The following is an 18,236-nucleotide window of genomic DNA, read 5'->3' on the forward strand; positions in this document are numbered from 1 at the left end:
TACGTGTTCTTAATGTGTGTTTAAACAATCATTTTTGGAAAAATAGTTTGAGTTATACATTTCAAGATACTAACAAATCAACACTTTAAGAATGGGAAAAAAGTTTAAAACAAAAAGGACAAAACGCACATCTAATCACCACCAAAATCCCCCTTCCTTTCTTTGACCACCACATATTTTAACTGAAAAGCTTACCTTCTTCTGGTACCAAACTATAGCATCTGTTACTTTGGACGCCATTTATTCTACTGCATTCACACGGTAGTCATTTTAGGCTGTTAAAAGAAAGACAAATTTTAACTTTCACCTTCCTAGAAAAGATTGATCAACAGGCATGTAAACTACTACCTGCAAGGAAAAGTGGTGAATAGATATGCTTACATTACATCTTGCCTCACTTTTAATAACAAGTTTTCCCCAATTAAACAAAACTCTACTGCCATAATAAGGAAACAGAAGTTTCTATTATCTACATAGTGAAGTAATGCATACCTGGCAAACAAAGAATAGTGATAGAATTTTGATTCTAGGATTTTGATCTGAGGAAGTGGGTCTGGCCCACGAAAGCTCATCATCTAATAAACCATCTTGTTAGTCTTTAAAGTGCTACATAGTCCTGTATTTTGCTCTGGCAAACAAAGTAAGCTTTACTACCCAGCTATATCTCATAGGATACGTAAGACTGACCATACTGGGTCATACTAAAGGTCCATCTACCCCAGTATTCTGTCTGACAGTGGCCATTTCCAGGTTCCCCAAAGGGAATGAATGGAACAGCATCCAGTGATCCCTCCCCTTTCACCCATTCCCAGCTTCTGACAAACAGAGACTAGGGACACCATCCCCGTCCACCCTGGCTAATAGCCATTGATAGACCTAACCTCCATGAATTTATCTAGCTCTTTTTTGAACCCTGTTATAGTTTTGGCACTCACAACATCCTCTGGCAAGGAATTCCACAAATTCACAGTGCACTGTTACATATTAATTTCATTTGGTGATCTTCATTTGTGTTATGGGAAGGAGTAATTAACTCTTCTTTATTCAGTTTCTCCATACCAGTCATGATTTTACATTTACATTGAAATAAAAAAACATGGTATCAAGTCTAAGCCTGGGTCAACTGGCTCAGGCTCATACAGCTTGGGTTTCAGGGCTAAAAACTGCAATAGACATTCGGGCTTAGCCTAGAGTCCAGGCTCTGAGACCCACTCCCACCTAGGGATGTTAAAAAAGCAAGGTTTTTTGTAAACATGTAACCATGTGGAAGGGGAAGGCAACTCTGCAGGAGCTGGTACACAGAAAGCTGGCTCTCTGCAAGCACCACCTCCCACCTGCTCCATCCTCCTCTCCCCTCGCGCTGTCGTCTCTGATATAGAGGCAGCAGCGGGGGGAAGAGGGGAGTCTTGTGTGCAACCATGAAGGTTCAACAGTGAACTCAGGTTCATTGTTAGCCATTTAACCATGTACACTAACACATCCTTACTTCCATCATGGGGTTTCAGAACCTGGACAACAGCCAGAGCCCAAATATCTATACTGCAATTTTTAGCCCTTAAATTTGAGCGCTGAAAACTAAAGTCAACTGACCTGGGACAGCTGCAGTCACGCCAAAGGTCTTATATGTCAGTGGGGAGACATATTTAAGGCCAGAAAGGATAATAATGATCAGCTAATCTGACCTCTTACACACCACAGGTCATAGAAGCTCATCTCGCTGCTCCTGCAATAGGCCCACAACCTGTGGCTGAGTTACTAAATTCCTCAAATCTTGATTTAAAAAGCTACAAGTTATGAGAATCTGCCATTTACTCTAGTTCCAACTAGCCAGTGACCTATGCCCCAGGGCTCTGTCAATCTGACCGGGGGAGAAATTCCTTCCCAACCCCAAATATGGCAATTGGCTAAATCCTGAACAGATCAGTAAGGTTCACTGCCAGATACCTAGGAAATAATTCTCTGTAGTAACCTGGGATATGTCTACACTGCAGAGGAAGATCGAAGCTGCTGCTATCGATCTTCAAGGCTTTGAATTAGTGGTCTAATTAAGACAGCTAATTCGAAGTGAGAGGGGCATTCTGGTCGATGCCAGTAACACTGCTTTCACAAGGAGTAAAGGAATTTGAAGGAAGACTGTTCTTTCTTTGACTTCATGCTGTGTAGACAGCACCAAAAGCGAAGTTAAGCTACTTCCACTTCAACTATATAATTACTGTAGCTGAAGTTGCATATCTTAATTCAACTTTGTCCTGTAGTGTAGACATACCCATGGATCCCTCACAACCTGGCATTCCATTTCCTGCCACTGGAGACATTTGCTAATAGCAGTTAACAATGGGCCACGTCATAGTACACAACCCTCATCATACAATGCCCTCCATAAACTTAAAGCTCAGTCTTAAAACCAGTAAGTTTTTTGACCTTCTCTTCTCCCCTGGGGAGAATGTTCCTGAACTTCATTCCTCTCATGATCAGAAACTTTGATCTGTAACTTAAACCCCTACTGGTAATGGCTAGTTTATATCCATTTTTGGTACCAAAATTGGCCCTTAACTTAAATAATTAAAATGTGAAACAGGAAAGGCCAAGGACTCTGTTGGAATTTCACAAACACTCATTTAAAATACCCCTAACCACCACTTGATGCTTTACTTCCCCTTTTTCAGTTCTGTCAATTTTATTTGCTGTCACTTTATTACTTCCTTTTAATGTGTGAAGCATTAATAAATTAAAAGATGAAATCCCACAGAAATTGTATAAACTTGAGTGAATGCCTTTCCAGAATCAGAAAATATTGCATTAACATTTGCGAGGAGAGCATGATTTCCGGTTACTCAGAGATTTGCTCAGCATTTTAAAGTGGGTTATATGCAGATTATATGCATGCAGGAGGTATCATTTTGTAGGCTACAAAAGTCCCTAGCATGCTAGTGTTTTTGCAGATGCTTTAATTTCTGAGAGCAGCCTGCCCTGAAGATTTAGTCATCTATGGGAGTAAGTTATTAAATTGAGCCTCTGTGCATATTTTTCTGCTTTCACTTAAAAGCCATGCCTTTGTTTTATTTATATAGCTGTTTTCAGCAGACCACATCTTGGTGTGTTTACTAGCTTCAGTTGTTAGAGTACATGTATTTTATTTTATCCTAAGGGCAATGTTATTTTTATTTGATTTCATATTAAACATCTTAAGCGATGCAGCTTAATGGCATATTAGATTGCATTAGAAGGAGCATTTCCAGCAGGTCTATGGAAATAATTATTCCCTTTTATTCAGCATGGGTCGGACCACATCTCAAGTACTGCATCCAATTCGGGGACCCCCCCACTTCAGAAAGGATGTGGATGTATTGGAGAGGGTCCAGCAGAGGATAACGAAAATGTTTAGGGAGCTGGAGCACATGACTTACAAGGAAAAAAATTAGGGATTTGGGCTTAGTTAGTTTACAGAAGAGAGGAGTTTGGGGGGGAGGGGGTTGATAGCAGCCTTCAAATACCTGAAGGAGGGCTCCCAAGAGGATAGAGAAAGTCTGTTCTCAGTAGTGACAGATGGGAGAACAAGGAGTAGTGGTCTCAAGTTGCAGTGGGGGAGGTCTAGGTTGGATATTAGGAAAAACTATTTCATTAGGAGAGTGATGAAGCACTGGAATGGATTAACTAGGGGGTGGCTGAATCTCCGTCCCTAGAGGTTTTTAAGTCCCAGCTTGACAAAGCCCTGGATAGGATTATTTAGTTGGGATTGATCCTGCTTTGGGCAGAGGGATGGACTCAATGACCTCCTGAGGTCTCTTCCTGCCCTATGATTCTATGACCTTGTTAATTAATCCCTTGTTTTAATATTTTTCCAAATCGATGAACTTTTTAAAAATGTATCTAGGTTTTTTGTTTGTACGTGATGCATGTCTGCACATTATCTTGATATTGGTGCACATACCAAATTTCAGTATGTACAGTAAACTTCCGATAATCCGGCACCTTTAGGACCCAGGGGGTGCCAGATTATCAGATATGCCGGACTATCAGAAGGGGGGGGCTATGAGGGGTCTGGAGTGGGGTGGGAGGAGATGCCACCCCAGACCCTTCATAGTCCCCCCTTACGATAGTCAGGCTCTGCCCCAGGAGTCCCTGACTCAGCCGCTGCTGGTCAGTTTCAGCAGCAGCTGAATCAGGGATGCCTGCAATAGAACAGCTGAGGTGCTGCCGGGTTAGTCCCGCAGCGCCGAGGAGCGGCGCTACAGCACCAACCCAGCAGCACTCCAGCTGCTCTTGGGGACGCCTGGGGCAGAGCAGCTGGAGTGCTGCCAGGTTGGTCCCGCAGCGCCAAAGGAGCAGCTCTGCCCCGGGCTTCCTGGAATCAGCCGCTGATCTGTTTCAGCAGCGGCTGAATCGGGGACCCCTGGGGCAGAGCAGCTGGGGTGCTGCCGGGTAGGTCCCGCAGCACCGAGGGGCAGCGCTACAAGACCAACCCGGCAGCACCCCAGCTGCTCTGCTCCCGGCTTCCCTGATTTAGCTGCTGGTCAGTTTCAGCAGCAGCTGAATGGGGGAAGCCTGTCCGGCTGCCCCAGCACTTCCGGGTTCCTGATGGTGCCGGACCATCAGGAATCCCGGAGCATTGGATGCCGGACTATTGGAGTTTTACTGTACATGGATGGGAAAAATTAGAGGGAACACTGCTCAAAGACCAAGCTCAGAATTGAATCCAGAAAGACGGTCTTGGAAACAGGCTACTTTTACCTTTGCTTTCATCCAAATTCTCCTTTTTCATAAGAGAGGGGAGGGGATCTTTCTTTTGCCTGTCTCAGATATTGTCTATACTGCACTTTCGTTATTAAAATGTGTCACTCAAGAATGTGAAGAAAAAAATCTCACCCCCGAACAACAAAAGTTTTAAAACAACAAGAAGCGCTGATGTGGACAGAGCCTCCATCATGAGGAGCGCTCTCCTGTTAAAGTAACAGCCTCTCATTTGGGGTGGTGTAATTTTGTTGCTAGAAGAACTCTCCCCCAGAAACAAAGAGCTGCTATAATGCCTACCTTATAATTGCATAGCTGCAATGGCATAGCCATACCATTATAAGGTACACAGTGTAGACAAAGCCTCCGAGAACCCTTTATCTACTACAAACTGGGAGGGGGAAAGTGTATAAATGACAAACAGCAGGATCTGGGGGAGGTCAAGGGATCTCCTCTCCCTCCTCACACATTAGCCATTTAAAATTATTCTCAACTATGCTTCATAATTTACAAATTGCAAAAAAGTTCTTAATGTTTTCCATATCTGTTAGGCATTGGTTCATGACTTTTAGTGAACATTTTACTTTAAGTGACAGCTGAAAAGTCACATACATTTGGAAGCACAGCTACCCCCTCTTCCATCACAGATAAAATATCATACATTAGATAATATGGCAGAACCTTTCACACAGGAAACAAACACCTGGACTGACACAGTGGCACAAATAGGGCCCAGGAGAAAGTTAGGAACCCTCTTCCTGATTTTGAAATTCACCACCTCCACTTCCCCCATAATCCTAATCCAGAGTCCTATCTCCAGTTTAGGGGTAGGAAATAATTGTTATGGGGTGGGCACTCCAAGAATTGGAAAGTGGTCAAGGGCCTCGCTCTTTCATATTAATGGTAGAGGTGCAGAGTCTGGGATGGAGGTTGGGTGCAGAAGGGAGCTTGCAATAAGGGAATGGGGAGGGAGTTTGGATGGAGGTGGCAGTTGTGACCTGGGTTCAGGGACTAGGGTTCAGGGATTTGGGTTGTGACCTTATGCAAGAGGGGGTTGTGATCTGGGGAAGGGGACTGGGGTGCACAATTTGGGAGGGGAAATGAATGCTGGAGGGGGAGCAGAGGGTTTGGATTGTGGGGTAGGGGCATAAAGAGTTGGGGTGAGGGAGGCAGGCCCTGGATGGAAGACTTACCCACTTGACTCCCAACCAGCAGCCCTCTCAAGCAGATTCCCGGCCCCGCCCCTGCACTGGCTGTAGGAGCCATGTGGTTTTTGAAAAAGCTACCAGCCTGAGGAGACAGGGAGAGGATGCTTTGCAAGCTGCCTGTTAACAACAGGCAGCTCCCATTGGCCAGAAACCAGCTAATGGGATTGTGCTGGGGGCACAGGGCAGCACATGAAAGCCTCTCCTCCTTTCCCTGGGCTCATTTAGGGTTGCCAGATGGTTTAACCAAAAGTACTGAATCCCCCGCAAAAAAAAAAACCAAAAAAACAAAAAACACCACACCACCAGGAAAAAAAATTCTGTTGCGAAAAAAAAAGGGGGGGGGGAAGAGAGAAGAAGATCAAAGTTGTTGAGCAAAAAAGAGACCCTGACAGCAGTTAAGGAAAAACATTTAAAAATAAAATAAATCAGCAGGGCCCCTTTAAGAGGCTTTTTTTGGGGGCCTTCCCCCCCCCCATTTCAGCCACAAGACAAGCCCCTGAGGAACCAGGTAAACGGAGGAGGGGCCAGAGGGAAGAGGGCCGGCAGAGGGGCTGGGGCCCAGTTGCTGAGTGTGTCATATGGTTCCTAGGTGTCCGGTATTTTCGCCTCCTGGTGGGGGGTGGAAAATCAGAAAATACTGGACATTTTAGGTGTCCAGTATGTTCTGGATTTTTTTTTAACCGGACAAGAGGCAAAAATACCGGACTGTCTGGGTCAGTATCGGACGCCTGGCAACCCTAGGCTCATGGCTGTTCAGAGACCCACAATGGCTGCTTTTTTTTTTTTTTTTTTTTTTTTAAAGCAGCCTGGGGAGAGGGAGGAGGGGACAGGTAGGGAGCCTGCCTGAGGCTCCTTGCTGCATCTGTGGGCTGGATCTGGTGGCTTGGCAGGCTGCATCCAGCCTGCGGAGGGTATTCTGTCAAGGCCTGCTCTAGCTCTTGCCTATCTGCCCCACAGCTTCATGCCAGTCCTGTTCCCTCTAGGCCCCTCCCATCTCTTCATGGTATCCTCACTAATCTCCAGGCCTGACCCAGACTCTCCAGTTTTCCTCTAATCCCGTGGTCCCCAACACGGTGCCCGCAGGCACCATGGCGCCCGCGGGGGCATTTGCATGCGCCCGCCAGGTGCTCAGGGCTGGCCTGGCCCCGGGCACATGGCGCGCGGCGCTTGGCGGGGGGAGCGCCGGCCCCGGGCGCGCGGCACTGGCGGGGGGAGGGTGGGGGGAGCGCCGGCCCCGGGCGCGCGGCGCTTGGAGGGGGCCCTGCCCCCTGGCGCCCGAATAGCCCCGCCCCCTGGCACCCGACAACCTGAAAAGGTTGGGGACCACTGCTCTAATCACATCTCAATCTTTTTCAATGTAACCCTTATCACTCCCACCCCTTTTTTAGTTCGCTTCCAGGCCCTCATTTGTTTTATCTGCCCCATTTCAATTCCCACAAACCCTCCTTCAGTTCCCCCCGGTGATACCCTCCTTCCAGCCTTGCTACTGTTTAGGCCAGTGGTTCTCAAAAAGTGGTCCACAACTATCTTGCAGGTGGACTGAGGATTTACCCACACACACAGCAGGGAGCCCATGCTGATGCTCTAGCCCTGCGACCCCTGGTTGGAAGCCTCTCACTGTGGAGGGCACCCCAAGTCTCACAGGCCAGACCCACTTCGCAAAAATGAGGAAGCGGCTCCATACACTGCTGCTGCCACTCCCCCTCCTTCCAGCTGGGACAATGGCAACCCAAGAAACCACTTGCCTGGAGACTTCCCCCACAGCCAGAATTGCACCAATGGGAGCAGTGGGGGGTGCAGAGCCAGGTAACCACCCCAATTCCCCTCCTGCCCAAACCCCACATCTCTACACAAACCCCTTCTTACTGAGACTCTACACCCCCATCCTGCTCCCCACCTCCTGCCCAGACCCTGCATCCTTATCCCTGTCCTGCTCCCCTGCAGCTCCCTCCCACACACGGAGTCCATTTGTGACCCCACACCATAGCTGGGGGGGATGCAAAAAATCTACTAGCTCTGGGACCCCAGAAGTCTTAATCTGGCCTGTGGGAACCCCTGAACCTTGGTTCTCCCTTCTCTCCCGTTCCCCACAGCGGGACTAAAGCACAAGGGGAGTGAGGAGATCTTAGTTGGGGACCACATCAGCAAGGGTTGGCGATTTTTTCTTGAGGTTTTTTTTTTTTTTTTGCACTTCCAACTTGTGTGGTCCCTGATTGATTTTTCTGTGGGTCAGTAGCCCCTGACCCAAAAAAAGATTTCCCACCCATATCAAAGACAATGTAGAAACCTTTTGTTTTAGACATAAATAATATTTTACTTTATTTAAAATAAGGTTTGGTACAGTATCACCATAAAGTGAAAACGCTTAATCTGTTTAATGACTGATTAATACTATTTCCTTTCAAAGTCAGTTATATATCCCTCTTATGTTCTAGCTGTGTATTTATGTCTTTTTATTCTAGTAGCCTAATATAAATAAATTTAATACTTAGAAAAACAAAGGTATTTTGTGATCATGGGTGATTGGCTGGTGGTCCATAAAAAGTTTTGCCTTAAGCAGTGATAGGGGGCCATGGGCCAAAAAGTTTGAGAACCATTTGTCAGCAACGTATGGCTCACTAGGGAGCCAGATATGGCTCTTTTGAAGTGCCAACCTAGCCCCTCCTTTGCTCCCCCCAGAGCAGAGACCCTGTGTTGGCACTACAGCAGCCCTGAGAAAAACATTCCAGCCCACAAACACAGCAGGGAGCCCTCAGGCAGACTCCCTGCTTGCCCTGCCCCTGCACGCTGCTCAAAAAAGCTGCAGCAGCAGAGCCATTTGTTTTTTGCAAACTGGGAAGGAAGGGGGGGGAGTGGTGCTTCACAGCTGCTCCCACCTCCAGCACAGTCCCATTGGCCGGTTTCTGGCTAATGGAAGCTGCCTTTTTAAGAACAGGCAGTGAGCAAAGCACCAATCCTCCCGCCCCTCAGGCTCTTGTTCATAGAGCATATGGCCCTGCAGCCTATGCAGAGGGCAGGGCAATCTCCTGAAAAATGTACTGGGCTAGAGTCTTACTGGTAAGTCTCCCAGCCAGAGCCTGCCTTTGGCTCCTAGCCCCTCCCTTCCCTTCCCTCAGCCCTCCATAGCCCAGAGCCCCTGCCAGACCCTGCACTCCAATCCCCTGCCTCAGATCACAATCCCCTCCTGCCCTAGGTCACAATCCAAACCCCCGCACTATAATCCTCTGCCCAAGGTCACAATCCACTCCTGCACCCCAATCTCATGCCCTGGGTCACAACTGCCTCCTGCACCCAAACTCAGTGGCTCCCGATCCAAAAAAAGGTTCCCTACCCCTGCCATAAATAAAAACAATGTTAAAATATTATTTTAAAATTAAGCCTGGCCAACAAGATCCCAATTGGGGCCCCGCCCCCTTCTAGCCACAGCATCGTAACACTCCTGCACCCCTCCCACACACCAACCCTGAGCCACTCATACCCCCGAGCCTGCTGCCCTGAGTCCCTCATACCCAGACTCCTGTACCCCCCCCCGATCCAGTCCTCTATCATAACACTCCTAAACCTCACACATACCCCAACATTATACCCTGAGCCCATCATACACCCGAACTCCCTGCCCTGAGCCCCTCATACACTCTATCCCAGACTCCTACATCCCCAGTCCCCTGCCATAACACTCCTGCACCCCCTATACACCCCAACCTTGTGCCCTGAGCCATATGTCCAAACCCCCTGCCAAGCCTCTCATTCACCTCAACTCAGATTCCTGCATCCCCAACACAGGAGGGATTGACAGAAGACAGCCTGAATGCATGTATGAAGCTGAATTTGACCAGTTATGATGTGAACTTCAAAGAAATACATGAAAAGATGCAGCAGCAGAAGTCCCATTAAATAAAGTCTGAGAGTACAATACTTCATTCATGCTGTTATTAATCATTGTGTCAATTACAACTTAAAATTATCAGTATATTTTCAGTCATCCAAATAGGCATTTTTCTAAAGCTCTTTGTTGACCACTTGCTCTGAATTTTGACGTAGTTTGGCTCTTTGGTTTGAAAAGGTTGCCAACCCTGGTTTAGGCCCTACTGGTCAGGCAAGGGGCACAACTGGAGCTGGGTGAGGGAAGGGGAAGCAAGCTGGCTCAAACAGCCCTGCTGGAGCACAGAGCTCTGCTGCCAGCAGGAAAGACAAACTGCATCCTGTGACTTAGACTTTGTCTACACTTCTAAAATTAGAGTGCAGCCACAGCAGCGTTTTAAAGTGAAAGTATGGCCATGGCTAGAGTTCTGGAAAAAGCTCTCTCAACACTCTAGGTAAACCAATAACTGTGCTAGGAGTGTGTCTCTCAGGGCTGTAAGCCCAGTTTGCACTGGCTTTTTACAGCTCTGTAACTTGCTGTGCTTGGGGATCGGGGTGGGGAAAGGGAGGTGTTCTCTCACACTCTTGAACCAGAAAGTTGCAGCACAATAAAGTGACAATGTAGACTTAGTCTTAGATGGAACTCAGGCAGCTGATGGCAGCAGTCTGTTGCTTCTGCTCCCTCAGATCTGTCTATCCCCTCCCACACCGCTGCAGGAACACAAGATCAAGTATCCAATTAACAGTGGTGACCCAATACTAGAAATCCAGTTACTACAAGAATCTGTGCCTGCTGTGGGTATAGTCTGAGCAAGCACTGTCCCACCTTCATGCCTGCTCTCCCACCCCCTATTTCCCTGGAGTTCTGCTTAACTCTCAGGGACAGAGAGCACTGCCTTTGCCTCTCTCCTTTGCTGAAGAAAGCCTGAGAGGCAGCTCCAGGACACTGCCTCCTGGTCCTACTGCCCATCACCATCATCTTGTGTGCATGGTGGGTCCGTTTCTGGACAACTGGTGAGTGCCTGTGGCAGAGAGGGGCAGGGCAAAGAGGCAGTACATAGAGCAACTGCGTGAGAAACTTGCACAAAACCTGCACACACTTTATTCAGCTCCAGCCAAAGTTATTGCTCTGACCCCTCTTATATGTAGAAGGAATAAAATTCTGCACATTAGGAAAAACACAAAATATCCCTGTCTGGATACTAATACTTCAACTTTTACAGTACCTTCTAGTGAGGGGCTTCAATTTAGAAGATTTGTAATTCACTATTGAACACAATACAAAGATGTCCAATTTTTGTGTGTGTATTTTTCTGGGACAGATCAAAAAGTCCAGCTAGCTCAGTATCATGTTTTCCCAACAGTGGCCAATGCTAGATGCCCCACAGGGAATCCTCAAGTGATCCAGCCCGTCACCCATTCCCAGTTTGACAAAGGCTAGGACCACTATTCCTGCCCAGCCTGGCTAATGGCCATTGATGAACCACCCTCCATGAATTTAGCTATTTTTGAACTCTGTTATATTCTTGGACTTCGCCATTGCCTCTGGCAAGTTCCATAAGTTGACTGTGCATTGTGTAAACAAGTATTTTCTTTTGTTGTAAGTCTGCTACCAGGTAATTTTACTTGGTGACCTCTAGTTCTTATGCTATAGGAAGATATAAATAATACTTTATTTGTTTTATCCAGACCAGTCATGATTTTATAGACCACTATCATCTGTCCCCTTACTCATCCATTTTCCAAGCTGAAAACTCTCAATCGTCTTATCGCTCTCCTCATAGGGCAGCCATTCCTACCCTTAATCATTATTGTTGCCCTCCTCAACTTTTTCCAATGCCAAGATGCCTTATCTCGCAAGCAGTATTCAAGATGTGGGTGTACCATACATGCACAGGTAACCAAGTTCTTATGCTCAGACTAGCTCCAAAGGCCAATCCATTTTTGTACTCTTAAGGGATTACAAATGCATTAAGAAGCTCAATACACAATGTTGCAAGTCTCTTTCCCAGGGTATCCCTCACGATTTTAAATTCACTTGTTAGGCTACACTGAAAAGGTTTGGCAACAGAAGTGCTATCAACATGCAAAAGTGGCCAAAAGTGAAAACTCCCAACAAGATTTTCTGCCACCCATTTTCAGCAATTCATGGCCACATTATTAGCTCCCCTGTTGATAGAAACAGCAAAGCAATGTGCGTAAGCATCCCACAGTGTCTGGCATCACCTTCAGCCATTAAGCTCTACAGGAATGTGCAACATAACATTTAGGCATTTTGGAAATGTGAAAAAAAATCCCGTCAGCCACCTCTTTGTTTCCCAGCTCTGCCTGGGCTCCCAGCTTACTTTCACAGTACAGGCAGTCCCCAGGTTACGCGGATCTGACTTGGTCTGCACTTACGAACGGGGCTTTTCTCGCCCTGGAGGATGCGGGTGGCAGGACCGCCCAGACGCACCGCAGTCTCGCCGCCCGCGTCCTCCAGGGCGAGAAAAGCTGCTCCGCGTCTCCCTGGTCTGCCGGGGGAGACCGCGTCTCTCTGGTCTGCTGGGGGACCCCCCCCAGCAGACCAGCGAGACGCGGAGCAAAGCCGCGGAGGACCCTGGCGGCGGGACCGCGGCGCGTCTGGGCGGTCCCCCCGCCCAGTCCTCTGTGGCTTTGCTCCACGTCTCCCTGGTCTGCTGAGGGGGTGGGGGGGGAGGCCCCCCAGCAGACCAGGGAGACGCAGAGGACCGGGGCAGCGGGACCGCGACACGTCACGGTCCCGCCGCCCGCGTCTCCCTGGTCTGATGGGGAAGGGGGGGTGCAGCTAGTGCACCCGCCTCCTCCTCCCCCCCCAGCAGACCAGTCTTTTCTCAGGACGCCTGTGGTAGAGCAGCTGGGGCGCTGCCAGTTGGTCCCGCAGCGCCGCTCTCAGCGCTACTCGAGCAACCCAGCAGTACCCCAGCTGCTCTGCCCCAGGCATCCCCAAGTCAGCCACTGCTGAAACTGACCAGCGCTGACTACAGGAAGCCCGAGGCAGAGTTGCTCTGCCCCGGGCTTCCTGGAATTAGCCGCTGATCAGTTTCAGCAGCATCTGACTTGGGGACGCCTGGGGTTCTTAAGTTGAATCTGTATGGAACTGGCCTCCAGATTCAGCCTGTTGAAACTGATCAGCAGCTGATTCCAGGAAGCCCGGGGCAGTTCTGACTTACATATAGATTCAACTTAAGAACAAACCTACAGTCCCTATCTTGTACGTAACCCGGGGACTGCCTGTACTTGAATGACAGTCCTTGCTGCAAATTCCAGCATCAGCTGTGAGAAATTATGGATCTCAGACTTCTCTCCATGTTGCATTCAATGTGCTTAGGACATCATGCATTGCAGCAGAACTACTTATGCAATCAATAGCAGAGGATGGAAACTTGGATGCTGATGACAATGGTAGTTACAGGGACAACAGCAAAGTGGCACTGCAGTGGGCTGTCACAGACCAGCTGTGCACAGTAGCACATCACTTTGAGAGGAGGGCAGCGATTTTGGGATCGCATTATCATGCAGGTGTAGGATGAAGACTAGATGCTACAGAATTTTCTTCCTGATGTTATGTGCAGAGCTGGCCCTTGAACTGTGGCACAAAGACGCCCGACCTCTCAATAGAGCCTTGGCTTTGTGGAAGCTGGCGACTCCCAATTCCTATCATTCAGTTGCAAACCAGTTTGCAGTGAAGTCTACCATCAGGGCAGCATGGCAATAAATCACATTTTTTTGTGTAGGACTGCGAATCTCAGAAATATTGATGACAAAGTGGCTGGCTTTGCTGACGTAAGCTTTCCAAACTGGCAGGGCAATCGCTGGCACACAGTCTTATTGTAGCGGCACCCCACCTTGTCTCAAGAGCACATCAACTGTAAGGGGTACTTCTCCATGATAATACTTCAGGTGCTTGTAAGTCACCATGGACATTTCAGACATAAATGTGGGGTAGTCTGGAAAGGTGTATGATGTATGCATCTTCAGGAACAGTGGCCTGTACAGAAAGCTGCATGCTGGGAATTTCTTTCCAAAGCACAAAATTATAGTGGGGGATGTGGAATTACCCATAAGAGATCCTAGGTGATGTGGTTTTCTCCTTAAACGGGCCTGGCTCATGAAATCTCACTTGGATAGCAGTAAGGAGTAGTTCAACAACAGGCTAAACTGATGCCACATGGCTGTTGAATTAGGGAGGTGAGCAAATACTTGACCACCAGATAAAGCTAAGCTTATCAAGTAGTCAACTTGACTACTTACTTCCCCTTCCTCCTTGCTGCCTCTGTATGAGAAGCAGAAAAGGGCGGGGGGGGGAACGGAAGCCAATTCCCCCCAGCACTGACTTCACGGGGGGAGGGGAGGAGATGCTGCCACAAAGCAGCCTCTGCCTGCAGGGGGCCGAGGCTCCAGCAGCAGCCCCTGTATACAGCGGCCCCCAGTGGGGAGCTGGGCCCCAGTGAATGAGAGCTGCTGGATCAAGCCCAAGGCAGGACTGAGCAATCCAGGTTGATGCACTCTGTATTTTAAATGTAGTAAGAGCCACTGAGCTCCTACTACATTTAAAATGCAGAGCCGCACCAGTCCAGAGCCGTGCGATCTAGTCCTGCCGCAGCTCTGCAGAGCAGCCCTCCTTACTGACTATGCAATTAGCCAAATAATCACTCTAACGTCCTTATGTTGAACGTGCCTTTGGCATATTGAAAGCATGATGGAGGGGTCTCTGTGGCAGGCTGGGCCTTAGGGAAGATCATATCCCCAACATGATGACTGCATGCTGTTGCTTATATCTGTGACACAGTAAGGGTGAAGATTTGGCTGTGGGCGCACAGTTTGAACAGCCAGACACTTTTGCCAGAGGAGCCCATGGGGTGGCCATCAATATCAGGGAGGCTCTGAGGAACCACTTTGACAATGAGGGATGCGGACATGTCTTTGTGCTGGGCTTTCTTCCATGCCTCATCCCACTGCTCATCCTGAGCAAGACATTTCAATGAACTCCAAGGCTTATTACAGGCTTCCACAAGAGCCAGAGTAACTGGGTTGGGTTCTATCATGGAAATTAATTCATAGAAACCCACATCACATGTGTCTTTATTTAGGTTTTTCAAACAGGATGCTCAGTGGTAAGGGTTATTGGAAAGCTTCACAAATGTGTTAACTGTCAAAGTCATAGCTGCTTTCACAGAGTGGAATATGCTGGGGGGAGGGGGGAAGTTATCTAATTGTAAAAAATGAATGTGTGGGCACAGAGGGAGAGTTGCTGGATAAAGAAATGTTTGGCCATGAAGACGGATGTGTGGGCATAGAGGAACAGCTAGCTGCTGTAAAAAGAGTTTGCATGCATCGGGAAGAAGATCAGTGGTTCTGTTCATTGTGCATCTGTCCAAAACAGTTCAGCATCTCATTCTAGGTTTCCAGGGGCTTTAGCATGCACTCATTTGTTTCTGTTCTGATTTGCATCGCCATAGCTCTTCTATGCTCCATTTTCCTCTGTTTAAAGCATTGAATGATGCAACACAAAACCTTGATCAGATCTTCCTTTACCCTCCAAGGTTTTTTCCTAAGTTGACAGAATCTGTCTGCTGGTGAACACACCTGACTTCAAGTAACCATTAACAGAGTGACTGTACTTCTCATGATAAAGATTCTAACAAGTCAACCTGATTGCCTTCTATGACAAGGTTACTTGTCAGTATTCTTACAGTATTCTTGTCAGCAAGTGAAAGTAGTATGGATTGGATAAATGGACTGCAAGATGGATCGAAAGCTGGCTAGATCGTCAGGCTCAACAGGTAGTGATCAGTGAATCAATGTGTGGTTGGCAGCTGGTATCAAAAGGAGTACCCCAAAAGTTTGGGGCTAATTTTGTTCAACATCCTTATTAATTACCTGGATGAGGGGGATGGATGAGTTCACAGATGACACGGGGGGGGGGGGGGAAAAGAGAGAAGAGAGGTAGATATGCAGGAAGGTGGGGATATGGTCCAGAGTGACCCAGACAAACTGGAAGACTGGGCCAGAAGAAATCTGATGAAGTTCAACAAGGACAAGGGAAGTGTCCTGCACTTGGGACAGAAGAATCCCAAGCCCTCCTACAGGCCGGGAACCATCGGTTTCTGACTCTGTGCTATGGGAAGTATCCACAATGTCCCTGGGTATAGACATGGGGTCTCCACCCAGGATTGCATCCAGTTCTTTATAAAAATAGCACGTTGTGGGTATTGGAGTTCCTTTAACTTGGCTCCACATTATAGGGTGTCTCACTCATACCCCTTCTCACACAGGGGCTCGAGAAATGTGATCATACGTATCCCAGTTCCTACAGGTCACTCACAGCTGTGATTGCACCAATTCTTCACCCTACACACTGATAAGATCAAAAAGCTGTGGTGCTCCAAGCACGAGAATGTTGTGAGCCATAGCCATCCCTGTTTCCCTGAGAAGACACCATGAGGACCACAACACAATGAGCCAGACACCAGGAAATGAAATTTAAAGTTCCTGGGGATTGCAGATGGGAGGGGCACATCTGCATACCTGTTTACATGGCTGAGGAGCAGCAGAATTCGAAGTGGTGGCCAGAGTGGCTAATCAGGCATTGTGGGAAACATGCTAGAGATCAATAAACTTTACAAAAATAAAACCTACTGTAGTATACACTGCATAACTGTAGACAATAAAAAGGGAGGGGAAAGACAAAAGTCTCATGTAGAGTTGGAAGTTTGTCACCAAAATTGGGCATATGTCATGACTTCTGTCATGTCACAATATGAACACACTCTCTGGGTTTTGGCAATAAAACTTCCTACAATAGAAAAGTCTGGCTGAATAGGTGAGAGGGTTCTGTCCATTTCCTGGGTGTCTAGTAGTTCAATCCACCATAAAAGTAGCTCACATTTGATTTCTTTTGAGTTTCATTCCAAAAGTTGGATAGTCGACTAGTCCTTAACATCCTACTCCTGATTAAGGGTAAATTGTCTGCTCAGGTTGTGTCAGAATGTTGTCTTTGCCAGGAAAATGGGCTGCCGTTAGACTGATGTTGTATGGGATGCACCACTACTACAGTTAGACCGCTTTTAGACAGAGTAAGAGTGAGCTCTACCTTGATGAGTTCTACATTAAGTAGTATCTGTGAGTATCTGTACTGACATGTTTTGGATCAGAGAAAGCGTGACATGCTTTGTGGACCACTCTGACTTCCAGTAGGTTGATATGTAGTTTGGATTCTGAGACCAGCGTGCTTGAATGACATGGTGGTCTAAATGGGATCCCCCATTCTATTAGAGACGCCTCTGTGGTGATAGTCACTGATGGGGGTGCTGGATGAAAGGGTCCCTCCACCAAGAAAGAGACTTATCTTGGCAGGCAGAGAGAGATGTTTATGTGGTGGCAGTATTGCCTGTATACCGTATGCAGCCACATCTGTAACAGCTTCATGTGGCAGCATGCATGTGGGATTACAAAGGTGGCTGCAGTCATATGGCCTAGGAGTGAAGCAAAGCTTAACTGTAACCTTAGCACAGACAGTCCACAGGAGACCAAGTCTGAGATGGCAGCAGCTCTCTGTAGCGGGAGTAATATTGCAAAAGCTGTACAGTCTAGGTGAGAACCTATGAACTCTAGGTGGGTGTCAACTGCAGACTAAGCTTGTCGAAGAGGGCTCTGGTGATTATAATCACTCACCCAGTCAAGAAGAAAAGGTCCTGTTAGCAGGCAATCATCCAGCTATGGAAAGATGACAATTTCCCATTTTGTACAGATGTGCTAAGACCACTACTAGGACCTTAGAGAAAACTCATGGGACAGTGGAGAACCCAAAAGGGAATACTCTGTACTGGAATCTATAACAAAATCACAAATCAGAGGAAATGCCTGTTTGCAGAGTATATAGCAATATGGAAATGTATGTCCTGTAGGTCGAGGGTAGACATCTGATCTCCCTTCTCCAAGCAGAGATTATAGTGGCAAAGGTTACCATTTTGACATGGTGAGCATGAATGAACTAGCTGTGGTTGCACAAATCAAGGATAGGCTTCCATTTTGGGAGTAGAGCCCTTTTCCCCTATGTTGTTGAGGTACGTGTTCTATCGGTCCCAGTTGCAGAAGCTGGTTCAGTTCTCACATGAGTGTGATCTCATGAGGAGTCCCTGAAGAGGAATGGGTGGAGGGAGTGGGTAAAGGAGGTAGTTGAAAAGGGGATGCAGTAGCTAGTCGGCACCCATCTGTCCATGATGACGTGGCTCCACGCTTGGTAAAAGGATGCTAGTCTGTTCCTGAATGGGGAAGCCTAGATATTGCCCTGGACATTTCAAGGTGGTCCTGCCCTCAACCAACTCTTCAAAAGTTTTGGCATGTTGGGATGGTGCTGAGTGGTCAATTGGTTGTCTGTTTGTGTTCTGGCATTGTTTTAGTCTATTATTGTAA

At 47.5% G+C, this 18,236-nt stretch overlaps 1 protein-coding gene across 5 annotated transcripts in view; it reads right to left on the minus strand.

Annotated features, from left to right (window-relative positions):
- Window positions 1-18,236, minus strand: part of PHTF2 (putative homeodomain transcription factor 2) — a 133,111-nt gene that overhangs the window by 105,377 nt on the left and 9,498 nt on the right. For all 5 annotated transcript variants that reach the window (XM_006117154.4, XM_075926646.1, XM_075926619.1 and 2 more), the window contains exon 2: window positions 196-275. In XM_006117154.4, coding sequence (XP_006117216.2) covers window positions 196-240 — 45 coding nt within the window. In that variant the 5' untranslated portion in view covers window positions 241-275. The remainder of the gene's footprint in view (window positions 1-195; window positions 276-18,236) is intronic.

This window comes from Pelodiscus sinensis, chromosome 1 (assembly GCF_049634645.1).
Source record: "Pelodiscus sinensis isolate JC-2024 chromosome 1, ASM4963464v1, whole genome shotgun sequence".
NCBI lineage: Eukaryota > Metazoa > Chordata > Testudines > Trionychidae > Pelodiscus > Pelodiscus sinensis.